Source organism: Microcaecilia unicolor, chromosome 14 (genome assembly GCF_901765095.1).
Source record: "Microcaecilia unicolor chromosome 14, aMicUni1.1, whole genome shotgun sequence".
NCBI lineage: Eukaryota > Metazoa > Chordata > Amphibia > Gymnophiona > Siphonopidae > Microcaecilia > Microcaecilia unicolor.
In genome coordinates, this window is record NC_044044.1 from 12,266,157 (window position 1) to 12,280,967 (window position 14,811).

General features: G+C 44.1%; 1 protein-coding gene across 2 annotated transcripts in view; it reads left to right on the forward strand.

Moving 5' to 3' along the window:
* Positions 1-14,811, forward strand: part of LOC115457497 (probable cation-transporting ATPase 13A3) — an 86,007-nt gene that overhangs the window by 68,461 nt on the left and 2,735 nt on the right. For both annotated transcript variants that reach the window (XM_030186929.1, XM_030186928.1), the window contains exons 26-32: positions 420-516; positions 1,235-1,307; positions 5,089-5,266; positions 5,357-5,574; positions 8,381-8,469; positions 13,612-13,692; positions 13,776-13,865. In XM_030186929.1, the coding sequence (XP_030042789.1) occupies positions 420-516; positions 1,235-1,307; positions 5,089-5,266; positions 5,357-5,574; positions 8,381-8,469; positions 13,612-13,692; positions 13,776-13,865 (826 nt within the window). The remainder of the gene's footprint in view (positions 1-419; positions 517-1,234; positions 1,308-5,088; positions 5,267-5,356; positions 5,575-8,380; positions 8,470-13,611; positions 13,693-13,775; positions 13,866-14,811) is intronic.

The following is a 14,811-nucleotide window of genomic DNA, read 5'->3' on the forward strand; positions in this document are numbered from 1 at the left end:
TTTCCTCCAGCAACCACTAACAGAATCACCAGGTCTCAAAGATGAGCGAGGTTGCTGTTTTTATCTGATTTATGGCACGTGCAGATGCCTCACACTTAGATTTTCCACCCTGGACAATCACGGGCTTTGCGGAGTCCATCATAGAGATTAATTCCTCGACATCGCCCACACCATGCCCCTCCCCCACACTTCTGTCTTCTAAATGTGGATTTATCATTGTGACCAAATAACATGTATGTTCAGAACGACTGAATGTACATATTCAATTAATAAGTGGTGTTGGCGTTTAAATTAATCTGGCCGCCTGCTGCTGAAAATTGGGCCCACGGTGGGAGAGCAGGGACTCAGCAGTAGTGAGTGTTCTTACGTAAATGGAATGAAATTTGGTAGGTGTAATACTATTAATCTTGTCTCCACAGGGAAGGAAGAGCTGCCCTCATTACGTCGTTCTGTGTCTTTAAATTCATGGCCCTGTACAGCATCATCCAGTATCTGAGCGTGCTTCTGTTGTACTCTGTAAGTACTTCTGTTCCTGTGGCTGTCTCCACATTTCTGGCCTCTGGCAGCCTGGTGAGGTCTACAAAATCCTGAGTGGTGTAGAACGAGTAGAAGTAAATCAATTTTTTACTTGTTCCAAAAGGGCAAAGACTAGGGGACACTAGAGGAAGGAGGAAATATTTTTTTCACTCAACGAATAGTTAAGCTCTGAAACTTTTTGCTGGAGTAACAGTGGTTAGCATATCTGGGTTTAAAAAAAGTTTAGACAAATTCCTGGAGGAAAAGTCCATAGTCTTCTATGGGGAGACACGTGGGAAGCAACTGCTTGTCCTGGGATTTGTAGTATGGAATGTTGCTACTCTGAGATTCTGCATGGAATATTGTCACTCTTTAGGATTCCAGAATCTTGCTATTCTTTGGGGTTCTACATGAAATGTTGCCACGATTTGGGTTTCTGCCAGGTACTTGTGACCTGGCTTGGCCACTGTTTGGAAAACAGGATACTGGGCTAGATGGACCTTTGGTCTGACCCAGTATGGCTACTCTTTTATGTTTTTATGTTCCGTTTTCCTAGTTTATGGAGCCTAGGGCTTGGCCCAGCAAGTTGTTGACGCTCCCAGCATATGGTACTTTAGGCTGGGTCTGGCAATTCTGGCCTGAAGAAACTCGCCCCCTAAATCTGGAGGAGCTGTGTCTGACTTTATTCCCTTATGACAGATCATGGTTTCTTTCACAGGTCATGAAGAATCTGGGGGATATGCAGTACCTCTTTATTGATCTAGTCATAATCATGTCTTTGGCATTCACCAGTAAGTACAAGCTTTCACCCTCAGTTATGCTCATCCCATATAAGACCATTCTGTAGGTCAGCAGTATCTGAATGTAGTTCACCTTGAACTAATACTGAAAAGGCATTCATTCAGTCCGAGAAAACTAAAGGCAAAATAAAACTCCCCCAAGACCTTTTAACCTGCATTCACTAATTATTTTCAGTTTTCTAAACTCTCACACCACATATTGGTTCAGGGGTTCTCAACCCAGTCCTCAGGACACACCCAGCCAGTTATGTTTTCAGGATGTCCACAATGAATATGCATGAGGTAAATTTGCATGCAATACATCCAGTATGGGCACTGAATATCTAGATTAGAGGGCAACTGAAACCAGGGCTTTCAGTTTCAGCCATCCTCCTGGGCCACACACCAACTCCACCCTCCCCAAGCCTACCTTCAGAAAGCCCTGGTGGTCTAGTGGCCTGTTCGGGGCAGTAGCAATCCTAAGTCACTCCTGCCCTCGCCAGCTCCGTAGTCAAAATGACTGTCACAACTTCCCGTAGTAGCCATTTTGAGATAGGAACCGGCATGAGCAAGAGTGACTGGGGATTGTTCCAGCCCATGCCGGTTCCAATCTTAAAATGGCTCCCATGACCTCACACAGTCATCTTGGCAGCCATTTTGACTGTAGAGCTGGTGGGAGCAGGAGTGACTCGGGATCGCTCCTACCCTGTAGACCCACCAAGGCTTTTTCAAAGGGTATCCCAAGGAGAGTGAAGTTGGTGGGCAGCCTGGAGGCATGGGTTTTCTGCTAGTGGGGGAGGAGGCTGGCCCAGAGAATGAACTTTCAACAGTGGTGGATAGAGTGGGGGACAGGAGCAGGGAGTTTTGGTTTCAGCCAAAAATACAGAATCCATATTTTGGGTTGATTCCGGCACCGAAGTTGAAACTGAAATCCGGTCAGCTTCCTTTATTGTTAATTATTGTACACCACCTTGATTGTTTGTTTGTGAAAGGCGGTATATCAAGTCTGCAATAAATATAAAGAGATAACTGATGCTGCTATCTGAATAGGGATGATATTGAGCCCGCTGTCGGCAAAACTAACTGGATAAAGTTAAGACAGTTTTTGGCTGTCCTAACTTTTTCCAGATAGTTATTCAGTTAGCAGACTCAATATTGCTGCTAACCAGAAAACTTCCAGCTCTGCCCTCTACCATCTCAGCACTATCCGATGGCACTGGGAATGGTCTGAAAATTAAGAGATGGTTCCTGTCGGTGGCAGTTACCTGGATAGCTGCTGCTTCTGTCGTCCGGATGTTTGAATATCAGTTCTTCTGTTTTTAATAAGACACAATAGTTGCTCATGTTTCCAGATCCATAGTGCACACATCCTCCATATATATTTAGAACATTCTTCTGAAACAAACAAACAAAAAAAGACCTCGTATTCCTAACCTAAACACTGCTCTAACTATTAACTGTTCACAAACTAATTCTCCTTTTAAGATATTCTAACACATGAAGGGATTAACATTTTAATATCTCTCCCAAGCTGCCTCTTCTGATTCATTACATTCAGGAGGTAATTCTGTAAAGATTAGTTAAGTTAGGCGTTAGGATGATACACACTATGGGCCTTATTCTATGAAGGTTATGCTCCTAAATTTATGGTTCTAAAATTTATGCTCCTAATTTAGGATCATAACCTCTCTAGAATAAGGCCCTAAGCGCAAATTCTAAATAGGCAATAAACACATATATAATTGACTGTTAACAGAATTCTAGTGTAAATCAGTATTTAAGCGCTTAACTGTCAAAGGCCGGTGCTCAGGTCTGAATGCTGTTACTTACAGGTGTAATTGACAGTATCCTAAAAGGTTAGCACATAAGTACTTGGCACGCCCGTCTCACATTTGTGTGCTCTACAGGGGCGTAGCCAGACCTTGCGGTGGGAGGGGGCCAGATCCTGAGGTGGGGGGAGCACATTTTGGTCTGCCGCCCCGCCACCCTGCCGCTCCCCCAATTGCTGACTGCAAGCTGCAGCAAATACCTTAGCTGACTGGGGTCCCCAACCCCCACCAGCTGAAGTTTTCTCCTGCGCCGCAGTGTTCCCCCTCACGTCTTTCACGCCCCTTTTAGTGAAACTGAGCATGCAGGTCGTGAGGGGGAAGAGAGAGCAGAAAAGGGCAGGCAACTCGGCGGCCTCTGGCGCTGGACAAGGCTTCAGATGTCAGAGACCCCTGCCAGCAAAACCAGGGGCCCAGAGGAAATTGGGGGGGGGGGGCCCCAGGCCCTCGTGGCCCCATGTAGCTACACCACTGGTGCTATAACACTTAGGCGCTAATGTTACAGAATAACAGCTAAAACTGCAGTTACAGACAACTTGCAAATTAGTTCCTGTTAACTCCAGTAATTGGTTGTTAGTGTTAACTTGCCAATTAAGTTACATGTGTAACTTGCAGTATTCTAAAACCTTGTTTACTCTTTCCAAAAATACTAGGACTAGGGGGCACAAAATGAAACTACTAAGTAGTAAATTGAAAACAAAGCAGAGAAAATATTTCTTCACTCAACGTGTAATTAAATTCTGGAATTGGTTGCCAGAGAACGTGGTAAAAGCAGTTGGCTTAGCCAGGTTTAAAAAATGTTTGCATAATTTCCTAAAAGAAAAATCCATAAACCATTATCAAGATGGACTTAGGTAAATCCACTGCTTATTTCTGGGGTAAGCAGCATAAAGTCTGTTTCATTCTTTTGAGATCTTGCTGGGTGCTTGTGACCTGGACTGCCCACTGTTGGAAACAGAGGATACTGGGCTTGATGGACCTTCGGTCTGTCCCAGTATGGCAACTCTTATGTTCTAACCTCCATGTGCAGTTTTGCACACTTAAGCACAAATATGGGTGTACGAAGTTATATGAGGTGGTCAATGTTCCAACCTGTTAATACACAGTGATTATTAATATTTCAAAAGGTTTGCCTGGTAACTTCTTTGGTTTTCAAACCCAACCCGTCCTTCAAAATATAACTGAAAAAATTGAGGGAGAATTGGATGCATCTGGGATCGCAGTTATGGTTTAGCCAGAAAAATCGAGTAATGACAGGGCCTCTTCTAAAACTATCTGGATAGCTGACTGATAATCAGCGGCAGACATAATAATAATAATAAAACTTTGTTGCGATATAGCAGGCTATAAATAATCTAAGCGAGGAACATAAGATAAATACAGAATAAAATCCAACTTAACAAAAATGGTTAACGACAGAATCAAAAACAAACATAACAATAAGTAATGCAAACATGCACAGAACTGTGAAGATAAGAACATACCATTAGTCTCTCTTATAATGAACTTTTGTCCTTCATCTAATGATCCATATGCACAAATAAACATATAGGTCTTTAAATCCTTCTTGAACTGAGTAATTTCTTGCACACAATGAAGTTCCCTGGGCAATGCATTCCACAACTTGGGGGGACCTCAAACAGTTGTTACGAGGATCTAAGCGTGAGTGTGATGGTTGATAGTGTCGTAGAGTGGCACTGAGTGTTGGAGAAAGATAACCGTTTAATATATTAAAAATTAGCAGCAAGATCTTAATCCTGAATTTTAAAGGTAACCCGTGAAGGGATTTTAGGAGAAGTCACATGATTAGAGTCCAGATCCGTCCCGCTGAATATCTAGGTTGTTATCCAGATGTTTTTAATATTTGCTAACTTGCTGAATATTGGCCTCTGTATGTAGCCGCTCAAAGTTGACAACTACTTGTTCATCCTGTCATGTGTCTAAATCCCCTCCTTCTTCTTCTGCAGTGAGTTTGAATAGCTCCTGGAAGGAGTTAGTGCCTCAGCGTCCCCCCACAGGGCTCATGTCTGTGCAGCTGCTGTTGTCTGTCCTAACCCAGATTCTGCTGTCGCTGGGCTTCCAGGTCACCACCTTAGTGCTGGTGCAAGAGCAGTCGTGGTACAAGCACTGGAGCCCGGAGACCAAGTAAGTAATCATAATGTTATAGTCAGCATCCAAAAGCTGTTTCCACTCATTTCCTAGCTCCCTTCTCACCCTCGCCTATTTTTCTTCCAGTGCTTGCGGCCCAGCAACGAATGGCTCGCATGAGAGGGACTGGTCGGCACTGAACGGGTCAACGGTCTCCAACACCAGCACAGAACTGGAAAGTGAGGTGGACAGGATCATCAGCTTTGAAAACACATGTCTGTTCTTGGTGTCCTCCTTCCAGTACCTCATCGTGGCACTTGTCTTCACCAAGGGCAGGCCGTTCCGCCAGCCAAACCACACCAACTGTAAGCCAGGGGCTAGGCAGGGATTTATCTGTGTAAGGGCCCTTTGCAGTTTGCACAGCCACCTCTAGGAGGCGCCACTGTGAGCACTCCTCTGACAGTTTGAGTATCGTAGACCTTTCTAAGGAGAGGGGAAGGAGAAAGAACAGATTGTATTCTGTAGACGGTTAGCTAGTTTCACAGATGAGTGATGTCATTCAATGGTGTTGACATACATAACACCTTTTTCCAGTGAAGACTTGCACACCTGCTGCAGTAGCCCAGCGGTACTTCCCTTTTAGCGAGCGGTTGGGCTTACCGCCGCTTCGTAAACGGGCCCCTGAGTGGACTGCAAATAAGCAAAATGATCACTTAGTGGCAATTGATAGTTACAAGCCAGCTCTTCAAAAGGTGTTAAGTCAGTGTCATCGAAAAGCTGCCCCCAGGTAATTAACTGCATCAGATAACACCGCCTAAAGACCCCAGGGCTTTGACCAGGTGGAAAAAAAGAGGGTTATCCACAATAGGAGAAATCTTTGATAGTGTGTAATCCTGTCATAATTCCCTAATCTAAAGATCATTCTTGCTGCTGTACTTTTGCAAAAGTTGACGCTAAAGAGAGAGCCTATCAAAGCAGTTTACAAATAGGTTAAAAAGAAACAGAAAAGAACTACAATATAAATAGGAAAGGTTAACAAAAAAACTCAGTTTAACACACAGGACAGTAATACTAGGTAAACAGGGAGAGACGCTATCACGTGGCATCCATTGAGCTGGATGTAGAGAGGGGAACTGAATTATCCAGGTCAGGATGGGCTCAAGTCTCCCAGTATTTTACAAAATGTCTGCCAAATGCAAAATGTGTAAACAGGAATATTGTTTGTGAGCTGAATTCTAAAAACTTGTGCATCTACTTACCTTCTAAAATTGAACACAAGTAAAACTAAAGTATTGTGGTTCTCAAGGATTTGTGAGAGCATAAACAGTGAGGAGATGGAGACCACTTGCAGAACCAAAGAGACTTTATTACAACCAGTGTCTTAAGCACAAACAGAGCGACCCAACACGGCCATGTTTCGGCAAAAACAATACTTGCATCAGGGGTCTATGCAACCTATTTTTTAAAAAAATCATTAAGTAAATACATACATGAATATGTAGAATTGGACAAATTAAAAACAGCAAAAATGATGACATCAAAAGAATAAATAAGGTAAGCGGGTGCACAAGTTTTTAGAATGCAGCAACAGGAACCTAACAGGAGTGAAGGGCTAATCCTGCGGCCACTTAGAGGCTGTATCCCCAGCACAGTTCAGGTCCACCTGCACCTGGGCGTGTTTTCTACTGCACCCTCCTCCCACCGGCTGGGTCCCAGCTGCCTCTGGGCTAGTCTCCCGCTCTCAAGTTAATCCCTGATGATTTCTAGGTTACTGGGGCCACACTCCCAGTGGTCCCACAGTTCTTAGAAAGCACTCACATACCCAGCGCACAAACTAGTAGGATTCTTAGTCAGTCCAGACAAGCAGAGTCAGTAAACTAAAAAACATAGTTTGTCATAAAAATATTGAACAGTGAACCATAAAAACAGATGGAACAAAAACACACAATAACAGGTAACTGAATATGGATCAATATTAAAACTATCTAAACATTTAGACACTACCTAGATAGTGCCTGGGGAGTACAGGAAATATAGCTTCTCGCAGGTTACAGAATAAAACTGCTCACAAGGTCTCGGTGAAGAGAACTTTCTCTCTCCTCTCCCTGGCTGAGACTAGGGAAAAAGCCAGTACATCCTGGGCCAATCTTAGCCCAGAACAACATTTTTTAAAAGTAGCTGGCCACATCACTGCAGGATACTTCCTTTTAGTGTTAAACTAAAGAAGGAACAGTCATTTTTTCCTGTGACAGCTTTAAACATAAACTTGCGCCACCTGCTGGCCAAACTAGAGAAATACACTTCATGAAATATTCTTATAATTCATAAGGTGGAAAATTCACTATTTCGCCACACCACCTCCTAATGCCAACCCTGGCTGGCTGCTTTCTGCAGCTGGAGAGAAAGGGCAGCAGTGTTCATGGAAAGGAAAAGCAGGCTTATAAGAACTCTTCGGGCCAGGCTACAGTTTGAAAAGCAATTTTTCCAATTCTCACACAGTAGGTTCCGAATATATTGTAGATCATTGATTAATAAGTTGGGGGGGGGGGGGGGGTAGGTTCTGCCCATTTTCTAGGTTGGAGTTTTGAGTCCTATAAATTGGGCTTGGATCTTGATTAATTAGTGTATATTTAGTTTCATTCTCCAGTAACATCTGTTTCTAATAAATGATCAATTTTCATTTCGCACTGCGTGAGGAGTGGAGGAATAACCTGATGGTTAGAGCAGCAGGCTCGGAACCAGGAAAATAAATCCAAATGTAACATCATCCAGGTGCTAGAGTTGCTAAGGTTCATCATTAATTACTCCAATCCAAATCAGACTGATACCTCGATTGGAATTTACAGGGCCTCTACTAGACATGACTTGGGCCCATGGCCGCCTGCTCTTCCAGCAAACTCTCACTTATCTTCCACAGTGAATGGAGTCTCAGACATCATCTTGGACCATGTTGAGAATGTTGGTTCTTTTCTTTTTCCTTCTTTTGTCTTCTCCCTTTTTTTTTTCTCTTGTTTCTTTTCTTGCTTGGTCTTCCTACTACTACTAATAGCATTTATATAGCGCTACCAGACGCACGCAGCGCTGTACATTTGACTCTTCCTGCCTTTTTGTTCTGTATTCCTTTTTAAATATATACATTGATGTATATAACTGTGGTTGCTTGATTTGCAGATTTCTTTATGGCCTCTATGATCGGCGTCTCAAGTTTTCTGCTGTTGGTCCTTTTATATCCAGTCCCTGCCCTGGGCAGTTTCTTTGAGGTAAGCAATTTTCAAGATACACTGAAATTATCTCTGCTGTTTTTCAACATCTTTCTCTTCCCTATGGGCTTTTTAATTCATGCCTTTGACCTTACATGCAAAGGAAATCTACTGTAGCTGCATTTAATTTTCGAAAGGGTGACTTTAATAAAATGAGGAAAATGGTTAAAAAGAAACCAAAAGGATCAGCTGCAAAGGTTAGGACCCTAAATCAGGCATGGATGTTATTCAAAAATACCATATTGGAAACCCAGTCCAGATGCATTCCACGAATTTGCAAAGGTGGAAAGAAGAGAAAATGTCAGCCAGCATGTTTAAAAGGTGAAGTAAAAGAGGCCATTACGGCCAAAAGATTGTCCTTCAAAGAACGGAAAAAGGACTCAAATGAAGAAAATAAGAAGCAACATAAGCACTGGCAAGTCAGATGCGCAAAGCATTAAAGAAGGCTAAAAGAGAATTTGAAGAGAAACTTGCCGCAGAGGCTAAAACTCACAGTAACAACTTTTTAAGGTACATTAGATCACGAAGTAGTAAAAGAGGTGATCAGGGAGGACAAGGCCATAGTGGAGAACCCGAATGAATTCTTTGCTTCTGTCTTTATAGAAGAAGATGTGAGAGATCTACCTGTACCGGTTTCTTAGTGAACCTGGAAGATGTACTGTGTCAAACTGATAAATTAAAGAGTAGTAAATCACCTGGACTGGATGGCATACATCCAAGGGTATTGAAAGAACTCGAGCATGAAATTGCCGATCTGCTGTTAGTAATATGTAACCTGTCATTAAACTCATCCGTAGTACCTGAAGATTGGAGGGTGGCCAATGTGACGCCGTTTTTTTTAAAAGGGGTTCTAAGAGTGATCCAGGAAATTATAGACCAGTAAGCCTGACATCGGTGCTGGACAAAATAGTGGAAATTATTTTAAAGAATAAAATTACAGAACATGTAGATAAACATGGTTTAATGGGACAGAGTCAGCATGGGTTCAGCCAAGGGAAGTCTTGCCTTACCAATTGGCTTCATTTCTTTGAAAGCGTGAATAAACGTGGTTAAAGGTGAGCCGGTTGATGTAACTTATCTAGATTTTCAGAAAGCTTTTGATGAAGATCCTCATGAGAGACTCTTGAGAAAATTAGAGAGTCATGGGATAGGAGACAAGGTTCTGGTGTGGATTAGGAATTGGTTATTGGACAAAAAAAACAGAGGGTAGGGTTAAATGGTCATTTCTCTCAATGGAGGAGGGTGAACAGTGGCGTGCCACAGGGATCTGTATGGGGACCAGTTCTGTTTAACGTATTTATAAATTATATGGAAATCGGAATAACTTGTGAGGTGATTAAATTGCTAATGGAGTAGGGCCCTTATGTTTATAAGGTATATTTTATGCTACATTTTCATGTTTGCTTCAGTATGAACAGCAAATCTTTAGCATTAATCTAGGGCCGAGAGTCGTTCACTTAGGGCTTATTTTACAAAGCCGCGCTAGCGATTCCTTCGCGGCAATTGAGAGCCCATAGGAATTGAATGGGCTTCCTCTCATTTGCCGTACCAAGAATCAGTAGCTCGGCTTTGTAAACAAGCCCTTAGTGATGGAAGTGTCTAATTAAACCTCGCAGTGAAAAAAAATCCCGCCCCCGCCCCCTTAATTGGCTTAAAAGCCTAGAAATCTAAGATTGAACATGGAGTGGGTGGGAGGGAATTAATAGCAGAAAACTTTCCTACCTTAGCCTCTTTAATTAAATTGACTTTTTAAAGCTGTAACAGCTTTAAATTTTAAAGTTTTTTTTTGTTGTTGTTTTTTCTAATTTACATTTAAATCTATTCATCAAGTATACAATAATCCATAAACTTGAAAGGAATCAGAAAATTAGAACCCTCAAGAGAAGAAAAAGAAAAATATCTATTTCATCCACAATATATATAGGGGTCAAGTAAAAAAAAAAAAAAAAAGAACAAGAGGAAACATATTTTGGCTTTGTCACAGTGTTCTCACATGACCTGTGATCTGAATGGTCCACCGATGTGGTTGCTGTGTTAGTCCACTTTAAATAAATAAAATATTTGTTAAAGGCTTGATACACCGCCTTTCAGAACTAGAATCAAATTAGTTAACAAATTAAAATACAAAACAAAATGAAAATAAGACGGTACCTCTTATTGGACTAACTTAGGGGCCCTTTTACTAAGCTGCAGTAGGGCTAACGTGGGTAACGCATGTCAAATCGACCCTACCGCTGGCGTATTTTGGACACCCGGCGGTAATTCCGAAGTTGGCGCATGCTGTTTCCCACGGTAGAAAAAGATTTTCTGTTTCTTACTGCCGGGGGGGGGGGGGGGGGGGGGTTTGGAATGTTCCCAGCGGTAATCGGCAGTGAGGCCACATTGCCGCACGAGTAGCGCCAAGTTAATAGGTGGCGGTAAGAGCTCAGGCAGTAAATAGCCACACACTACTTTTAATATTAGTGCACAGCCATTTACTGCCCCATTTTTTTTAAAAAGGCCTTTTTACCCGACGCAGTGAAAAATGGCCCAGCGTGTACCAATTTCACACGTCCAAACTACCACAGGCCACTTTTTACCGCAGCTTACTCAAATGGCCCCTTAATACGATTTCTGACTAGCTTCCGAAGGCCAGAACTGCCTTCCTCAGCAGGGGCGTAGCCAGACTTCGGTGGGAGGGGGGGGGTCCAGGGCTAAATCTACGGGGGCCCATGCCCTCGTGGCCCCACCTAGCTACGCCCCTGTTCCTCAGGTCAGGACAGTGGGACTGTCAGACTAGCCCGGTGGGATTTCAGATTGTGGGGTGTCATTTATGCTTGCAAGGGGTGCCACTGGCTCCCCAACTGAGGCTTGTATTGAAGAGTCTGCAGAGCTCCTGTGCAGGGTGAGATGCCAGCTGTTCGTCTGTCTTTGAGGTGGGAGTGGAAGGGTTGGCATTTTTAGAGGGTCCGTGGCACTCGTGCCTTAACTCTTGTTTTCTCTTTACACTTTTGCTTTTTGTTCATGTCCCTTAAGAATGTAAAAGTATCCTTCCTTATATATAGAAGACAGTTGTTTATGCCAGTCAGGTTTGTTGTCTCTGCTGAGCCCAAGAGGCATGTGAGGTGGCAGGCATGGTGCAACAGATAAGGTTAGTATGGTAAGATAGCTAGAGTTCTGCCCACTGCAGTGTGCAAGTTATACCTCTCTATGCCTTGGCTTAGGGTTCTACTTGCCACTCCGGGCAGGTTACACCCCTCTATGTCTTGGTTTAAGTTTATACTTTGCTTTGGGCAGGTTACATCCCTCTGTGGTTTGGTTTAGGGTTGTACTCGCCGCTCAGTTTAGGGTTGTACTTGCTGCTCTGTGCAGGTTACATCCTCTGTGTTCGCTCTGGGCAGGTTACATACCTATATGTCTTGCTTTAGAGTTGTACTTTGCTCCTTGCAGGTTACACCCCTCTGTGTCTTGGTTTAGGGTTCTGCTTGCCGCTCCAGGCAGATTACATTCCTCTGTCCCTTGGTTTACGGTTCTACTCGCCACTCCAGGCAGGTTACACCTCTCTGTCTTGGTTTATGGTTCTACTTGCTGCTCTGTGTAGGTTGGATCCCTTTATGTCTTGTTTTGGGGTTGTACTCGCCACTCCAGGCAGGTTACACCTTTAGGGTTCTACTTGCTACTCTGTGCATGTTACATCCCTTTGTGTTCGCTCTGTGCAGTTTACACCCCTCTATGTCTTAGTTTAGGTTTATACTTCGCTCCTTGCAGGTTACACCCCTCTGTGTCTTGGTTTAGGGTTAAACTTCGCTCTGGGCAGATTACATTCCTCTATGCCTTGGTTTAGGGTTGTACTTGTCGCTCTGTGCAGGTTACGTCCCTCTGTGTCTTGGTTTAGGGTTGTACTCGCCGCTCTGTACAGGTTACGTCCCTCTATGTCTTGGTTTAGGGTTGTACTCGCCGCTCTGTACAGGTTACTTCCCTCTATGTCTTGGTTTAGGGTTGTACTCGCCGCTCTGTACAGGTTACATCCCTCTATGTCTTGGTTTAGGGTTGTACTCGCCGCTCTGTACAGGTTACATCCCTCTATGTCTTGGTTTAGAGTTGTACTCGCCGCTCTGTACAGGTTACATCCCTCTATGTCTTGGCGTAGGGTTGTACTCGCCGCTCTGTACAGGTTACATCCCTCTATGTCTTGGCGTAGGGTTGTACTCGCCGCTCTGTACAGGTTACATCCCTCTATGTCTTGGCGTAGGGTTGTACTCGCCGCTCTGTACAGGTTACATCCCTCTATGTCTTGGCGTAGGGTTGTACTCGCCGCTCTGTACAGGTTACGTCCCTCTATGTCTTGGCATAGGGTTGTACTCGCCGCTCTGTACAGGTTACATCCCTCTATGTCTTGGCGTAGGGTTGTACTCGCCGCTCTGTACAGGTTACATCCCTCTATGTCTTGGCGTAGGGTTGTACTCGCCGCTCTGTACAGGTTACATCCCTCTATGTCTTGGCGTAGGGTTGTACTCGCCGCTCTGTACAGGTTACATCCCTCTATGTCTTGGCGTAGGGTTGTACTCGCCGCTCTGTACAGGTTACATCCCTCTATGTCTTGGCGTAGGGTTGTACTCGCCGCTCTGTACAGGTTACGTCCCTCTATGTCTTGGCGTAGGGTTGTACTCGCCGCTCTGTACAGGTTACGTCCCTCTATGTCTTGGCGTAGGGTTGTACTCGCCGCTCTGTACAGGTTACATCCCTCTATGTCTTGGCGTAGGGTTGTACTCGCCGCTCTGTACAGGTTACGTCCCGCTATGTCTTGGCATAGGGTTGTACTCGCCGCTCTGTACAGGTTACGTCCCGCTATGTCTTGGCATAGGGTTGTACTCGCCGCTCTGTACAGGTTACGTCCCTCTATGTCTTGGCGTAGGGTTGTACTCACCGCTCCGGGCAGGTTACATCCCGCTATGCCTCCGCTAAGATTCCGTGGACAGTTTTGTTTTGTGCCCCAAGTGAGAAGTTTTTTTGACTTTGTTAAACTCTTCGGTGAAAAAATAACTAGAAATCCTTAAATACTTCTGCCATAACAATATTAATTTGATTGCTAATGCTCTGTGAGTCTGTGTGTGTGGATCATGTGCTTGAGCTCTCCTAATTTTCCTCTCTGGTTTCGTTTAGCTGGTCTGCATCCCGTATGAGTTCCGCCTGATTCTTCTGGCTCTAGTAGCTGTCGACGTGCTGCTCTCCGTCGTCTTAGAGGTAAGCCTCGGAGAAACCTCCTCGCATGCCAACTTCCCCACCATCACTGCCATCTCCTCACCTCGCTTTTTCTTCTTTCCTAGAATTACCTCTGCGATTGTGACACACTCTGGCAGCGGTTTTGCTACACGAAGCGGCAGTATGAATACAGAAAGGATGCCACATATCCTCAGGTACAGAACTGGTGTCTGAGTGGTGATTTGGGCCTTGAATAGTCAGTCATATATATATATATATATAACATATTCTTTTTTTAAGCTATAATGCTGTTGTATCGCTCCATGGTGTGACCGCACCTTGAGTATTGTGTTCAATTCTGGTCGCCGCATCTCAAGAAAGATATAGTAGAATTGGAAAAGGTGCAGCGAAGGGCGACTAAAATGATAGCGGGGATGGGACGACTTCCCTATGAAGAAAGACTAAGGAGGCTAGGGCTTTTCAGCTTGGAGAAGAGACGGCTGAGGGGAGACATGATAGAGATATATAAAATAATGGAGTGGCGTGGAACAGGTGGATGTGAAGCGTCTGTTCACGCTTTCCAAAAATACTAGGACTAGGGGGCATGCGATGAAACTACAGTGTAGTAAATTTAAAACAAATCGGAGAAATGTTTTCTTCACCCAACGCATAATTAAACTCTGGAATTTGTTGCCGGAGAACATGGTGAAGGCGGTTAGCTTAGCAGAGTTTAAAAAGGGGTTAGACGGTTTCCTAAAGAACAAGTCCATAAACCACTACTAAATGGACTGGGGAAAAATCCACAATTCCAGGAATAACACGTATAGAATGTACGGTTGGGAAGCTTGCCAGGTGCCCTTGGCCTAGATTGACCGCTGTCGTGGACAGGATGCTGGGCTCGATGGACCCTTGGTCTTTTCCCAGTGTGGCATTACTTATGTACTTATGTAAGTTCCTTTCTTTCCCAAGGAGGGAATCTGGTGTTTAGAAGTCTCCAACTTCATCCCAGGAGTCTTCTCTGTGCTGGATTTTGTTGGAGAGACGCGGGGGAAGGAGGCATGGCTGATTCTGTGACTTCAAATGTGGTCGATAGATGCAAATGACTTACAGGATGGATTGTCCATACTTTCTACAGCTTAGTGGACCTCCATCCTCGTTCTC